General features: G+C 37.4%; 1 protein-coding gene across 6 annotated transcripts in view; it reads left to right on the forward strand.

Annotated features, from left to right (window-relative positions):
• Positions 1–300: 300 nt before the first annotated feature.
• Positions 301–16,107, forward strand: part of VPS13A (vacuolar protein sorting 13 homolog A) — a 98,310-nt gene continuing 82,503 nt past the window's right edge. For all 6 annotated transcript variants that reach the window (XM_054055400.1, XM_054055398.1, XM_054055399.1 and 3 more), the window contains exons 1-13: positions 301–459; positions 7,710–7,753; positions 8,273–8,315; positions 9,305–9,400; positions 9,672–9,773; positions 10,434–10,543; positions 10,861–10,920; positions 11,614–11,673; positions 11,907–11,987; positions 12,425–12,482; positions 14,518–14,645; positions 14,866–14,972; positions 15,644–15,815. In XM_054055400.1, the coding sequence (XP_053911375.1) occupies positions 360–459; positions 7,710–7,753; positions 8,273–8,315; positions 9,305–9,400; positions 9,672–9,773; positions 10,434–10,543; positions 10,861–10,920; positions 11,614–11,673; positions 11,907–11,987; positions 12,425–12,482; positions 14,518–14,645; positions 14,866–14,972; positions 15,644–15,815 (1,161 nt within the window). In that variant the 5' untranslated portion in view covers positions 301–359. The remainder of the gene's footprint in view (positions 460–7,709; positions 7,754–8,272; positions 8,316–9,304; positions 9,401–9,671; positions 9,774–10,433; positions 10,544–10,860; positions 10,921–11,613; positions 11,674–11,906; positions 11,988–12,424; positions 12,483–14,517; positions 14,646–14,865; positions 14,973–15,643; positions 15,816–16,107) is intronic.

Here is a 16,107-nt window from a genome sequence, read left to right on the forward strand (position 1 = left end):
CTTGTACAAAACCCACGTAACCAGTCTCAACAGTGGGACACATTCAGCCGGTGACCCCCTGGATACCCCGGCACCGTTTATTGGAAGAACTACTTAATAACCACACCGGCATTGACTAGCGACCTCGGCTTTATCGCCATAATGACGGACAGAACCCTCCACTCTCACCCCGCCCCTCCCCGCGCTGCAGAGAGCGCGGCCCTCCCGCTGCCGCTCCGGGGGCCTCGCGCCTGCGCACGCGGGGCGGCTGCACGAGGCGTGGCGGGGCGGGCGCGCGCGCACGGGGCGGGCGGGGCGGCGGCGGCGGCGGTGGCTCCGGGTGCTGGTGGTGCCGCCGGTGCCGGGGGAGTGGCGGCACGATGGTGTTTGAGTCGCTGGTTGTGGATGTCCTCAACCGTTTCCTCGGCGACTACGTAGTGAACCTGGACAGCTCGCAGCTGAAGCTGGGCATCTGGGGAGGTACGGGGGGGGTGCACGGATAGGGAGCGCCGGCGCGCGGGGCCGAGGCGGGGGCGAGCCGCGTGCCCGGCTCTCAAAATAGCGCCGAGGGGGGGGGTGGGGGTAGGGCGCGGCGGAGCTGTGCGAGCGGCCCTTGCGCTCCGGTTTCTCCATATGGACCCGGCCTGCGTGCCTTCCCCCTGCGCCGGCGGAAGGAGCGGCTGCGGCTTTTCGCAGTCCGGGAAGGTGAAACGGGAGCTAAACACTTGGGGATTGGGGAGGTAAACAACTTGGATAGCGTTTTGTGTGGGAGGTGTGCTGGTAGAGGCAAGTAGCCGCTCTGCAGAGGGCAGTGGCCTGCCGTTCTGGGGGTGGCTGTCATAGAATCATAGAATGATTTGGGTTGAAAGGGACCTTAAAGATCATCCAGTTCCAAGACCCCTGCCGTGGGCAGGGACACCTCCCACTAGATCAGGCTGCCCAAGATCCCATCCAGCGTGGCCTTGAACACCTCCAGGGAGGTGACATCCATAACTTCCCTGGGCAACCCGTGCCAGGGCCTCACCACTCTCAGAATGAAGAAACTCCTCCTAATGTTTAGTCTAAATTTGCCCTTCTCCAGTTTATACCCATTGCCCTTAGTCGTATCACTTCAAGCCTATGTGAACAGTCCCTCTCCAGCTTTCTTTTAGGCCCCTTTCAGGTACTGGATGGTAACGATAAGATCTTGTCTGAGCCTTCTCTTCTCTACGCTGAACAAGACCAACTCTCTCAGCCTGTCCTTCTGTGGCAGGTGTTCCAGCCCTCGGGTCATCTTTGTAGTCCTCTACACCTGTTCCAAGAGTTCCATATCCTTCTTATGTTGATATTTCCGGAGATGGACACAATACTCTAGGTGGAGTCTCACAGGAGAGGAATAGAGGGGCAGAATTGCATCTATAGACCTGCTGACCATGCTTCTTTTCATGCAGCCCAGGATATGGTTGGCCTTCTGGGCTGCAAGTGCAGATTGCCAGCTCGTGTCAGGCTTCTCATCAACAAACACCCTTCTCTGCCTGGCTGCTCTCAATCACATCATCACCTATTGTGTATTGAAACTGCTGATTGCCCTCTCCCAGGTGTAGGACCTTGCATTTGGCTTTGTTGAACCTCATGAGGTTCATACAGGCCCGCTTCTCCAGCCAGTCCAGGTCCCTCTGGATGACATCCCATCCTTCCAATGTGGCATCTCCAACGCTCAGTTTGGTGTCATCTGCAAACTTGCTGAGGGTGACAGTCTCACTGTCAATATCATTGCTGAAGATATCTGTAAGTCTAGAGTAGTTGTTGTGTTTTATTTTTCTAACTCTAAAGAATCAGTAACAGAAACCATTTTAGGTGTTTGCAGAGACTGTGACCAACTGTGCTAGGCAAGGTAAGCAGTACTATGTAGAAATAAGTTCAAATGCCAGCTTAGAAGGCAGGAGAAGTATTCTGGTCGAATGTGCTGTGTGGAGGTCCCTTTATCAATGTACGTGCAAGAAACCAGCAACAACGTGTCTGGGTTTAGTAAGGTAGCATAAGAAAAGTAAGAGATCTACAGTTAGCAGATGTATATGCAGTGACCGATGCATCTTGGGTTTGAATTCCAAGTGTCTACATCATCAGCAAAAGCAAACACAGAGGTTTAGTATTTTTTAGATGTGTGTTTATATGTCTGTAGGTCTGAAGCCTCCTTGAGTTATTCCTTATCTTAAATTCCGTTCTTAGGTACTGATATATATGAATTACATATTTGGAAGCTTTTCCTGGAGCTTTCTGTATCTTGGACATTTTTGTTTTCATGCTTTTATTTTCTGGAAGGGCATCCTTATTTGGTTTTATTCTGCGGTAATTTTCGTTCAACTGGTCAAGTAATTTGTAGGTTCTTTACAAAGTTCAGTCTATATGGAGTCTCAGCGCTACAACAGAACATGTAACTGCTGTAGGGAAGATAGTAGGGCTTGATCAGTAACAGTAAGGCCCAGTGTGTCCTGTTTATTGATACATGAACCTACCTCTTGTTCTGAGATGCCCAGAACTACTACTGTGTAGCAATGTTGAAGTATCATGTGTAGAGGTTTGTTATTTTTCCTGGTGTACTGCATGATGCTTTTATTTGCATATGCAACTTGAGCTGTATTTAATGATGTGTGAATCTGCAGTATTTCTTTTGTCCTCCAAAGATCTTGGAGGACCTAGAAATTGCATTCCTTGAATCAAAAGGCAGTAGCTATTAGTAGTAATAGCAGAAGACTACTGTCTTTATATGGGAGTCATCATTGGAATTATGGAACTATTTATTTCTTTTTAGAAAAGTAATACTATTTTTTTTGTCTTCATTTTATATAAAAGTGATGCTTTTCTGGGCTTGTATACACGCTCTCAATTTGTTTCATTGTAGCTATGTGTTTTCATACAGTGTCTGTCTTGTGTAGATGTCATGACAGACTTGCTAAATTTTACATAAATCATGGAGTCTGGATTTATTCAATATTTTCAAATATTTTAGTAGTGATTAAATGTTACAGATAGTCACTGCTTTTTGGATGTTATAGCACTGCACAGGTCATACATCATGTCTTAATTTTTAAAAAGCCTGTTTTTTTCTTGGCTTGTATCAGAAATGGGGTCACCAGCAGGTCCAGGGAGGTGATTCTCCCTCTGTACTCGGCACTGGTGAGACTGCACCTTGAATACTGTGTTCAGTTCTGGACCCCTCACCACAAGATGTTGAGGCTCTGGAGCGTGTCCAGAGAAGAGCAACAAAGCTGGTGAGGGGGCTGGAGAACAAGTCTTACGAGGAGCGGCTGAGAGAGCTGGGGTTGTTTAGCCTGGAGAAGAGGAGGCTGAGGGGAGACCTTATTACTCTCTACAACTACCTGAAAGGAGGTTGTGGAGAGGAGGGATCTGGCCTCTTCTCCCGAGTGACAGGGGACAGGACAAGAGGGAATGGCCTGAAGCTCCGTCAGGGGAGGTTCAGGCTGGATATCAGAAAAAAATTCTTCACAGTAAGAGTCATTGGGTACTGGAACAGGCTGCCCAGGGAGGTGGTCGAGTCACCTTCCCTGGAGGTGTTTAAGGAATGGGTGGATGAAGTGCTGAGGGACATGGTTTAGGGAGTGTTAGGAATGGTTGGACTCGATGATCCAATGGGTCCTTTCCAACCTTGTGATTCTGTGATTCTGTGATTCTGTCCAAGGGAGTTTGAATGAACTGAAGTATAAAAGGCAATGCAGAAAGGACAGTGTAGGACTGTAAAAGTAAAAAAGGTACTTTCAGTATGTAAGGCCGGCATTGGAAAGGCCAGTGCTTGGAAAAAAATAGAACAGGGAGGGAAATAGTATTTCTTGTGAACTCTGTTTGTATGAAGCAGAATAAAAAGTTCATGTGTTAGACAGACTTCAGTGAAGGCTGTTGGATGGATGACACTGGGAAGGACAGTGTTTCTGACCTCTACTTGTTTTAGTCCTTACTTAAAATGGTAGTTTCAATGAGCTGTGTTAACAAATGTGTAAGCACGAGGCGTAGAAAAACAGGCTAGATAAGTATTTGGGTAAGGTAGATATTTTTAAATGGTCTGCATCTAATAAAGTTGTACTTCAATACCTGAAGAAGTGACTGAAGAAGTGTGAGATGTGGACAGTTATCTTTGAGTAGCGAAGTGTAGTTGAGGTTTCCAGATGCTGTGAGAGACCAAACAGTTGTTTCACCAAGGGCCGTGTTTCCACTGTTTTGGCTGATCTAAATAACTTTTCAGTGCCTTGGTTAGACCCTCTGAATGACCCTTTACAGTACTTAATTCTGTGTTGACTTGGCACACCTACTTATTAGATAATGTCTCAAGCATACCTTTCTTAACGCAGCTTGTTATTTGAATAGCTGGTGTCTCTTATTGGGGCAGCTACGTTAGTGGGATGATACAGGCAGATAATTGACACAGGGTTGTAAGCGTGTTTACCTACTATACTTTCTGGCTACAGCTATTACTCCAATGAAAGGTACTACATTTACGTACCTTTCCTTGGCTAGGTATAGCAGGTGCAGTCCTCCCCTTACACATTAATAATTTGGTTTAGCTGATGTCTGGAGGATGTGTAGTAGTTTGTGCTGCCTTTAATGACCTGTTTTATAGTAGATGTCAGTAGAGGAGGTATTTGGCAGACACTCAGATCCTCAAATGCTTGTAGCTTGTCTCTAGAAGGTGTGCTTAAATAGGAATAATTAACAGCACAAACACAAGTGGGAAAAGAATGGCAAAGGCAAAATTTTGTATAAATTGATCAAAGAGATTCAAAAGCTGACAGGTGCTGTTGCTAAAAAGCAGAAATTCTGTAAGAACTTATGAACAGAAATGTTGGGTACTGGTCAGATACCATCTGAAGTATTTTCAGTTCTGACATTGATCAACTTTCATCTTGCTTTCTTTCATCTGTTTACAAGACAACAAAGGTGCAACGAACATACAGGTTAATTCTGTGGGGTTTTTCTGTGGATTGATTTTCTTCCCCCTCTTTAACTTCTGTTGACATCCATAAAATAAATTTCAATTAGGTGTATTTGATGAAATGGTTTACTGTGTGTTACCTAATTTTTTAGATCTCTTTTTGCATGCGGATTCCTTGGTAGTTGATGTTGGTTAATGCACTCAAATTCATTAAATTATTTTTAGTATCTGAAATTAAAACTATAAGCCTATTTATTCCAGAATTTTTAGAAATGCTTGATTTTGTTGAGTTTAGTGTCCAGAGATTAGTACAGCCAAGAACTTGCTTTCTCATATTGCCTAAGTAAATCCTAGTCTATGCCATAGGTATTTATAAACATTGTGGCTTTTATTATTGTTTGGCTGTTAGTCTGCATGCGTAATGCTAGATATTTATACAACTCCAACTACTTTTATGTACAGTTTTCAAGGTTCCTTGAAGGAGAGTACTGATGTGGTCAGTTACTGCATTTTGAGTTAAGTGTTAAAATTGGTTGCCAGCAGAGGTGTGGTAGCTTCAGAAATAGTTCATGTTTAATTGCAGGAATGTTTAGTTAATCTTTCTTGTACTCTCTAAAATGTAGAAAAAAAAGTTTGCATAAATTTAAGAAACCAGTGCTTCACCAGTAGTTTTTTGTGTGCTTATGAGTGTTTGCTGTGGTTAGACCCTCAATCAAGGTTTTTGTACATAAACAGTGGTATTATAGAGAATGTGTTTTCAATAATTTAAACTAAGATTGAGATGATTGAAGTTTTACTAATCTTATCTCCTCTAGCATTTTTAACTAAAAGCATTAAACTTATTATTAATAATAATCATTATCTTGTTTGAAATGGTATCAATGTCATGTTTATTATCTGCTGTCATGACCTACTCTGGTAAAACAACCTATAGTTCTTCATTATAAAACGTTGTTTGTTAAGTGTTTGAGATGATAATCATTGCTCACTTTGCAGTACAGTGTTTTTAGAAGCATTAGGGCTGCCAAATTATTGCAGCTTGAGTTACTGTGCCTCAGCTGATATGTGTGTGTCACGTGCCAAACCCTTGGTAAATTAGAGGAAAATGATAGGAAATATTTACCTAACTGACAGTGAAAGTGAAAGAAACTAAGGCCTATTGAACTATTTCGTGTGTCATGTAGTCTTAGAGTTTGCCTGTGAACATCTTTACCATGGCTCAACTGACATGCAAAAATTGTGTAACTTGCTTACAAACCTGAACCTTTGCTCTGGATACCATGAGAATTGCTTGCCGTGAATACAATTGCAATTAGTGATGTCTTCTTGGAGAAGCAAATGCCTTTTCTTTTTTTCTCCTCCTTAGTTTGAGTGTGTCATATGATGTTTCTAATAGTCTTTGCAGCTTCAGCTTTATAAGGGAATAAAGTTATAGTAGAATTGAATCCAATGGTAAATTGCCACCTTGTTATTACCTGCAAAGACTATATGAACTAGTTGTAGTGCTCTAATACTTAGACACTACGATGGGGAATGCTGTCTTTGACTTATTTTTTTTTCTGCCTTTTCTAATATTTCTGTCAATGAGTCTATGTTAAAGTCATAAAAGCAGAATCAGCAGCTGTCAAAAACCATCTTTCTGCATGTAGTATTTCTCTCGAGAGGTCGTGCATGTCAGATACATAGAATTGTAGTGGGAAGTGGTAATAGATTGTTGCAGTGAATAAATCAAATAATTAACAACTTTATAGTTTTTGTGAGTACTGCAAGGTGGACGATTTTTACTGCATCAGCTCTTCCACAGTAGGTAGCAACAGCCACCTGTTCTAATGAATGCCTGTTTGAAATTAGGATCCAATTTCCACTAACTGCTGATACTTTCAACAGTAGTCTAATGCCATCAGCCCTGTGCAACTGCAAGAACATTTATTGCAGTTGGAGCTGTCTCCCCATATGTTTGGCCATTTCTAACTTGCGTCCCTGAAAGGAAAGCACTGTTGGGTCAATCAAATCTTCATTTGCAATCTCAAGCTGTATTCCTTTCTTGGCCTGTAATCTGCTTTTGGTTTCCTGAATCTCATTTATGTCCCTGCTGTTCTGTATCAGGTGCCTGTTCCATGTACATGTGTTAATGCTATACGGCTAATTCAAAGGAAACCATTGCAGGGGTTCTGTCCTTCTTGTAGAATTTGCAGAAGGCATAGCTACAGACTGTGTAGCTGCCTGGTCCATTGCAATGTTCCTTTGCTATGGCGAGTGTCTAATGTCAACTATGTTGTAAAACCAGATCTTGCAAGTGGAATTTATGCATTTTCAGGGTACTGTATTTATTGTTATCTTAAGACATTTTAAAAATAGATTTACTGAAATGCTTCCTGTGAACTTCTATAAATATAAGTTGCAAATGTAAGATCTTTTGAGGGGTAATAATTCACTCTAAAGTTAATATTGCTAGATTACCACAAGCATAAGAAGCAAATGAGCAAGGAAAAAGATGCAAATTTTAATTCATAATGGATCCATAAAAAATGTGACAATGATTTTTACCTTGAGGAGTCTTAGATTCTTTTCTGTGGACATGCAAGCTCCATGAAAAAATCTTGGATATTATTTTGTTACATGAATAAATAGTCTGTTCCTAATCATCTTCCATGGGAATTAGAGATGTAGGTTGTGGATATCTTCTACAGCGAAGAGCTGTGAAGAACTACAGGTCATGGACCACTGGCTTAGAGTTCAGGATGTTTAGTTTGCATCAATACTACTTTTTCATTGTAATTTTACTTATTGGCTTCTTTGCTTTTAGGAGCTGTAGCACTGAAGAATCTTGAAATAAAAGAAAATGCACTGGTAAGTTAGTGGATGTAAAACTGTTGCATAAATGATTCTTGAACAATGTTTTGGGTTGTATCTCTTCCTCTTCTTTCCATTCTTATTTTAGGACACATGATGTTTTAAGCGAAAATTTATTGTTTTGTTTTCTCTGCACTTTTGTGAGTTGTCTAGTTAATTTGGGATTAAATTTAAAAGAGAATGTGTATGCTGGCTACATTTAGCTTCTTCCCCCCTCCCAAAAAAGTCTTAGCAATTGCTAGGAGAATGTGTTTTGATCAAAGGCAGTACCAAAAGACTTTTTTCCTTGTAGCTCATGAAGCTAGAAACTTGCTTTTGGGAATGTATTTAGCCTAATATGGCTAAACAATCTAAATCAGTAGCCAAACACTTGTTTGTTCCACCATATTGAATGGTTTTTTTAGTAGTTGAAAGGTAGATTTGTTGTTAAGGTTGTCATAATCTATTTTTACTATATAGGAACAACTTCTCAGGTTGCTGAAATGAGCTTAAATGTTCTAAATCACTTTCTTACAGAGTCAGCTAGATGTGCCATTTAAAGTTAAAGCAGGACATATTGGTAAGTTGCATTTAACCCATGCAGGAGTTTAACTAAACATTTTACTTTTCCTTGCAAGTGGCTCTAGGCATCCTAAGCAGGTAATTTCCTAGTTTCCTTAACTTGCATGATTTGTACACGCTGAAGTTGGACTCTTCTGAATAAGAAACATTTTGAAGAAACTCCTTTTCTTGAGCTGCCATGGTAAAGTTAAAATATTTTGGATTCTTGTCTAATCCCTTCTATATTAATGAGAAAAGAACCTAACACAGCAACTAAGTGGATCTGGATCTCACCCCTTGACTTAGCAAGACTCCATGACTGATTTTGTGTTACATTTCTCTTTCTATCTTCCTTTCCTGTTTTTGCTAATATTATTTTTTTCTCATTGCAAGTTGATTGTCTTGTAAAAGTTAGTAGTTTCTTAAAGCACAATAAACCTAAAGCCATTATGTTTTCCTTAAATCTACTCTGGAAGATTGTATTTTCCTGTTACTGATGTCATAGTTAAATTTCGCACTTGTGTGAAGAATGAGGGATGCTGTAATTGCTGTCTCCATGTTGACAAACATGCCTGCTACGTTAAGCAGCCATGTTTCTTTTCCACAGAAAAGAACAGAAAAATGTGTTGTACAGATTCAGGGTTTGGGAGTACTTAGTTGACTGATCACGTATAATATGTTCATTCCTTTCTTGTTCATAAGGCTTCTGCAATGGATTTGCAAGGAGAGGGAAGTTGCTGTTAGGGTGAAGGAGTATCACTCAAGGGATTAAGGAGAGGACCTGCACGCTTACTAGTTCTAACATGGAAAAACTTGCCTTACGTTCATTTATGTGCTGTGTAAAACAAATAACTGAAAGGACATGTGCCTCAGATGCAGTGCTTTTTCTGTCTAGTGTAATAATTGTTCAGAGATTTCATAGTTAATGTTGATGAACTTTTTAAAATTTTTTTTTACTAGTCAATTTTTTAACCGTATACCTCAACCTTTTTCCGTTTGTGTTTATAGGTCAACTTAACCTACAGATTCCATGGCAAAACCTTTATACTCAACCAGTTGAGGCAGTTCTTGATGGCGTTTATTTGCTTATTGTGCCCACAGCCAGTAAGTTAATGCAGAGGAAAAAAGTAGATATAGATTGTTGGGATTTCTGAAGTATCTTGACTGGTTTATTGTTTTCATGAGCTTTATTATTGGTAGATGCTCTTACCTAATAAAGTTAGGTAATGGGAATGTTTTTATTTTACATTTAGTCACCTTATTTTTTGCGGTTACATAACTATTAAGAAAATGTAAACATTATAGCTTTTGAAGCAGAGTCTTCAAAAAATGTGTAATGCATTTTATTTCATACCTTTTTGCATTGTGTATTTAGGCATAAAGTATGATGCTGAAAAAGAAGCCAGACAGCTCTTGGAAGCAAGACAAAGGGAATTGCAAAGGATAGAAGAAGCAAAGCAGAAAATAGCTGACCAAGGTAAGAATGGGAAAAGCTGATGAAAGTGATGCTATTTCTCTATTTTAATCCAGAAAGGTGCTGGATTTGTCACTTATAGAATTTTAGATTCTTATTTTCCTCTTGATGTTTGAAAACCTATTAGTTGAATGTTTTTAGGTGTTGCTGCCATCAGTATTGCAGAACAGGCATCCTGAAAATAAAAATGGTCAGATACTGACCATCATATAACTAAGGCTTGTGAAATATTGCTTGCTTATGTTGTGTTGCCTGACGCTTTCTTTTCCTCTTCTTTCATAAGAAACAACTTTGTTTCCAGTATCAAAAAATTTTTAAGGTTGCAACTTTTTAAAGATTCTATTTAATTTCTTCTTTGATACATGTTACATCTTACCTTAAATTCAACTTTTTGTCCCTTTGAGAAATAGACATTGACCAGCTTAGGTATCAGTGGGTAGAAGTCATCTTTATGAACAAACTAATTCCTAATGCAGCTGGCAATAAGGCCTACTGTGAGGCCGTGAATGTTCTACGTAATACTGAAAGGACACGTTTTTATACAACTAGAGTACAATATAATAGAGAATTTAAATATGTATTCTGCAGACTTTGTATTCTCTAGTGTAGTTTTAAAAATACTTTAGTGCAAGCCAAAGATTAAATTATTTTCTTTTAACTTAGATAAAGTTAAAGAAGAGAAACAAGACACTTTTGTAGAAAAATTAGTCACTCAGGTCATCAAAAATCTTCAGGTGAAAATTTCCAACATCCATATTCGCTATGAAGATGATGTAAGTACTTTTGTATGTCTAACCTGGGGGTTGTGTGCTGTAATATGAAATTAGGAATCTCTTGGATTTCTTTTCTCCCCATTGCTTTCCATACTGAGAGAATCCTAGTAAATTATTGGAAAATTCATAGTCTTAAAAAAATCCCTAACAAAAAAACCTGATATAAATATCTCTATGCACAAATATTTTAAGCATATGGTTGGGTACAAAGAAAATATAGTTGTCACATCTTTGCTCTATAATTTTTTTTATTGTTGACTATTTACTTCCAAATCTAAATAAGATAATTTTTTGGTGTTTTCTTCCTGCTCTACTAGATTACAAATCGGAATAACCCCTTGTCATTTGGGATTTCACTTCAGAATCTAAGTTTGCAGGTAATATTATTTTTAATTTGTAAACATTGCTGAAAGTATACTGATAGGTTAAGTTACATTTTTGTCAGTTATTGTGCTGTACCATGCAATCTAATGAAAGTATATCTATAATCACGAGCAATGCACAATGGAAATTACTTGGTTTATCAAATCCAGCTTGAATATTGTGGTGGGCGTGGCATTAAAAATAAAATGGTAGCATTGCAAAAGACCTTTGGGAGGAAATTCTTAAATCTGCCTGCTATACTTTGGTTGCTACGTGCCAGACTTAAATGGATTTGTGCTATTCAGACTCTCTCTATGAATATTTTACTGAAACTGCTGTGAGCCCCAAAAAGGAAAGTTAGTATTTGATACTGGGGAGTTAAAAAAGAGGTTTGTTGTTTATCCCTTTCCAAAGAGTCTCCCTAAATTATTGGTGTAAAGGAAAACAGTTTGCAATACTGAAAATGGAATTTTAAAGAATTTTTTGGTTATTGTGTGCAGCCTGTCAGTCACTGCATGTACATATGTGTATTTTTGTGGGTGAAGGAGCCTTATGAAGTTCCGTTTAAAATAATAATTTAATCATCTTAAATCAGACGATGACATCCCATTATTTTAATGATAGTGATGTTCTTATTTTTTTTACCTAGTGTATTATAGATATTTGAGTAAGTTTTTTGGAATAGTTTCTTTTAATTCTCATTTCAGACCTCAGATAAGAATTGGAATCCATGTTTACATGATGAAACTGCCAAGTTGTTCTATAAGGTACAGTATAGACTGTATGCGAAAGAATGAATTGTTAATGAAACAAGCTAAGCTAGAGTTCGTTTCACAGAAAGTGAGATCAAGAAAACATGATGCTGATGAGGCTTTGAAATAAAAAAAAGTGTAATATGCAAGGAACATTCTGTGTATTTTTATTCATCAGACTTTGTGAGATCCAAATTATTGATCTCAAATTTTCGGGTGTCAATACATATGTTCTACTGTATTTTCAGCTTGTACGACTGGATAACCTTTTTGCTTACTGGAATGTGAAATCTGAGATGTTCTACCATGGTGGTTGTGAGGAGTCATTGGTAAGTAAAGCATGAGATAATGTATCTAGTATTTTAGTTCATACTGTGAAGCGCAGAGCATGCTTCACATTAAATTCTGCTTCCATTGTGTCAGTGGCCCAGATAATTGTCTGGTTACTAGTAATTTTTTTAGGAAAAATAGTAAATGTTAATGTTTTTATGTGGTGGATGTACAATACTTATCTGAGAAAGTTAAGGAAAAATCTCTTGCCAGTTAGAAAATTATACACGCTCTGTGGTCATCTTACTTTTCACTGATTTTATTAGCTAAAAATGGAAGTCTTATTCTGTTTTAAACATAGATGGATATTCTGAATTGTACTGTGTCAGAGGGTTTATTTGAAGCCTGTATTAAAGTGCTGACTTTTTATATTATATTATAAATATTTATCATGAAATAAAAATACAATTTATTTTTAACTCCATTTTGCACGTAGGTTAACTTAAAACAGGGAATTGCTAGTCAGAGTGTGATTCCAGAAGGTTATGATTTTGGTAAGTGGTATTTTATTTTCATTTGTAGTTTCAGTGTATACTTCAGTTTTAATTTTTAATGCTTCTCAGAAGTTGCTACTTTGGCTGTTACTTAGAAGTCTTAGGAAGGAGTACAGTTTAGTTCTTTTGTAGAACTGTCTCTGACAGTCAATACTGTACTGTATCTGTGGTCTTAAAGGCTTTGATTAAAACACGAATCTTGAGTTGTGTCATTATATATGTCATATGTCATATATAAGTTCTTACTGTTCATCTGTTGATAGTTCCTTAAGAAGTTTAGCAATATTTGCATCATGTAAGTTTTGTGAATCAGATTGGTTTGAGTAATAGATTATTGTTTTTGACATCACCTGCCTTGCACAAGGTGTATCTTTTTTTTATTAGAGGTGGAAACAGTAATCACACAGCTCTGAAACATAAACATTTCTGATTTTTTTTAGTGTTGCCATATTGCAAGTTGTATTGCTTAGAGCATTGTTTACTTTAGTTCAAAAGTCTCATTGACTCCGTTCAAACATGGTGAATTTGCTCTTCATTGTATGCAAAATACGTGGTTTTTTTTTATTTCTTATGTACATCTCTGTCGTCGTTATTAACTGTCCCTTGAAGTGGCTTGTTCTCTGGGAAGCAAGTCCTCAGTTCACTATAGCCTGGGTCAAAAAAGAATACTTAGTTTTCTGTGTTTTTCTTGCTGCCATTGCTTGAGAGAGGAAGCCTATTTGCCCGCCAGAAAACTATTTCGTAATTTCTTCTGGTGTTTTATTTTTCTAGTTGCTAACTTTGACTCTTTTTACAAGAAAATAAGTTTGAACATCATCAGCTGACTAAGTTTTTACATAGAAGATCAGTAATTGTATGCAAAATTGCAGGATTCGGGATTTACACTCTTTGAACTCAGCAGTGCCATCAGAAATGCAGAAATTTAAACAATTGCATCATGCTGATAGTTTGTGGTAAATAAAAATTCTTGCTCTTCTGGAACAACTCTTTAGATAGAGACGTAGATAGAAAAGTAGTAAGCACAAAGGCTGCTTCTGTCGTTTAATCTAAATGCAAACATAATGCTTACACATAACAAAGATAAAAACTGAAATTTAGGAAGCTAAATACAGGCAGAAAATTAATAGAAATGCTGAGAAATACAATGTGTCAGATGAAAGTAAAATAAGCTCCACAAGAAATATAGAGCTTAAAATGAAACAAGAGTAAATTGGTGTCAACATGGTTTCACCTTGCAAAAATGTCCATTTCCACTTGTACTAACCTCTTGGTGAATTTAGAATATTTTCATGTAGATGGTATATTAGTATTTCTGTTAAAAGAAAAGGAATTTTATCTGATAGAAATATGATTTACACGTTCAAATAATAAACAAATCCTTATTTTTGGTTCAGTTACTGGAAGAGATGCAAAAATTGAGCTGCACATGGCTTCTGAAGGCTGTATTGAAAGCCTGATACTGCCAAATTGTGGATCAGATAGAAAGTTTCTACTTTGAGTATTTTTCATGTGATGTGCTTCATTTTTTGTGGGATCCATATTGATTTTTTTCCATGCTTACTTAATTTTGGATTTAGAAATGTGGAATGTTTGGGTTTATCCACTATTGTGATAACAATTATCAAACAGTGTAAAACATCAGTAATATAAAAAATTATATCCTTATGGAATAGGAGTTATTATAGTGAAATAAGTGCTGTGGTTGAAACTATCTTGTGTTATAAATGATTTATTGCTTAGCCAAAAGAAGTTACATTTGTTGCAAATATAAGCTACTTAGTAAAACATCTGCCTTGTAACTGTGTGAAGGAAATCTTGTGAGAATTTTCCACAAATATTTGTTCGGCAGATATTGCTAGAAGGAAGCTGGAAATTGAGTATAGGTTGTATTATATCTTAAGCTATGTTGATGTCTAGCATTTTAAAATTAATAAATTAATAATCTGCCATGACTTTAGCTGATAGGTAGTGTGTACCACTTATGGCAGTCTTAAATAATTTAATCACACTTTTTATATCAACTTCTGTTTTTTAGTATTCCGCCCCATTTCAGCTAGAGCCAAACTCCTTATGAATCCTCGATCTGATGTTGACTTTTCATCACCGAAAATGGATTTAGATGTAAATTTACAGGATATTACTGTTGAATTCAATAAGCCACAGGTATAAACTGTTTCTCTGAAGTTGTGTGTAATGTGGTAAAATGTTAGTTTGAAAGACTAATAAGAAAAGCAGTCTAAAATTTTATGTTGAACATACAGAATCAAGTAACTTCTTAGTAATTTTTCTTTTTAAGTTGTTTTCTTTGTAAAGAGAAATTTGATTCATGTTCTCAGAAAGACATTAACACTCAGTTTGATTATTTTATGGTTTTTTTTTTTAGTACTTCAGTGTTATGGAGCTTCTTGAGTCTATTGATATGATGACTCGAAATCTGCCATATAGGAAATATAGACCTGATGTTCCGTTACACAACAATGCAAAAACATGGTAGGCCACCTCAAACTTTGTAAATAATTTGTTATTTGAAATAATTACTGGGGGACTGTTTCTTACTTTAGGAGGTTAGAATTCATTTTCTCTTGAGACAAAGTCTTAGCTTTTGTTCTTGTGTGGTGGGGTTTTTTTTGTTTGTTTTTTCAAGTGAAGCGGAGAAGAAAAATTGGAGAGGACCTCTGACCAAAGAGGGGGACAAAATATTTGACAGCCCAAATTTGCTGTCTTGAAGACCACTATCAGAAACTGAAATCTGATAGGATTTTAATATCCTAACTATGTTTTGATGAAGGAGACGCCACTGTATGTTAGGTATAATTAGAAGACCATAACTATTATATAAAACCGGCAAAACTTTTCAACACAGATGGCAGAGATTTAATTTCTTTTCAGAAGCTTCCATACAAGTATATTTTACTTTCTCTCTCATACACAGCTATATATTTGTGGGCACGTTTTGTACAAGGTTACTTTTTGATTTTAGGAAACTATCAACTTTGTGTTGGAAAATTAAAATCTTTCAGTTCCTATACTGATCAGAAGTGTGATATTATATAAGAGGTTTCACTCTTTCACAGCTTGTAGTGGGAATTTGCATAGGTTTAGGTATCTTTTCAGTATGTCCAAAGAAATGTAAACTCTACTTCATCTCTCTTTCCTTTTAGGTGGAAGTATGTCATTTATGGCATCCTTGAGGTAAATGTTCAACCTAAGCTCCAAATGTGGTCATGGGAACATATTCGGCACCATAGGAAAGAAGTGAAGAATTACAAAGAGATGTATAAAACAAAGATAACATCAAAAAAACCTAGTGAAGAGATCTTAAAAGTATTGGAGGTTAGCTATTTTCCATTAAAAATGTAAAATATTTTTCATCCTGCTATTTTCTTCAATGTGTGCATGTTCCCTAGTCAGTACTAGGTTAAAATACAGTTGTAAGTGGCTAGATTTGCAATTTCATTTGTATGTTTCTCTGTGAGTAGTATTAATAAACATATTAGAATTTTTTTAGAAACTGTAGTGAAGAAAAGCTTTTCTCTTCCAGGCTTTTTTTTTTTCTGTTTTCAGCTTGAGCAAATTAACTTGAGTTGCCGTAAAAGTTGTTTACTGTCATTTCCTGTAAAACTGA

This window comes from Cuculus canorus, chromosome Z (assembly GCF_017976375.1).
Source record: "Cuculus canorus isolate bCucCan1 chromosome Z, bCucCan1.pri, whole genome shotgun sequence".
Taxonomy (NCBI): Eukaryota; Metazoa; Chordata; class Aves; order Cuculiformes; family Cuculidae; genus Cuculus; species Cuculus canorus.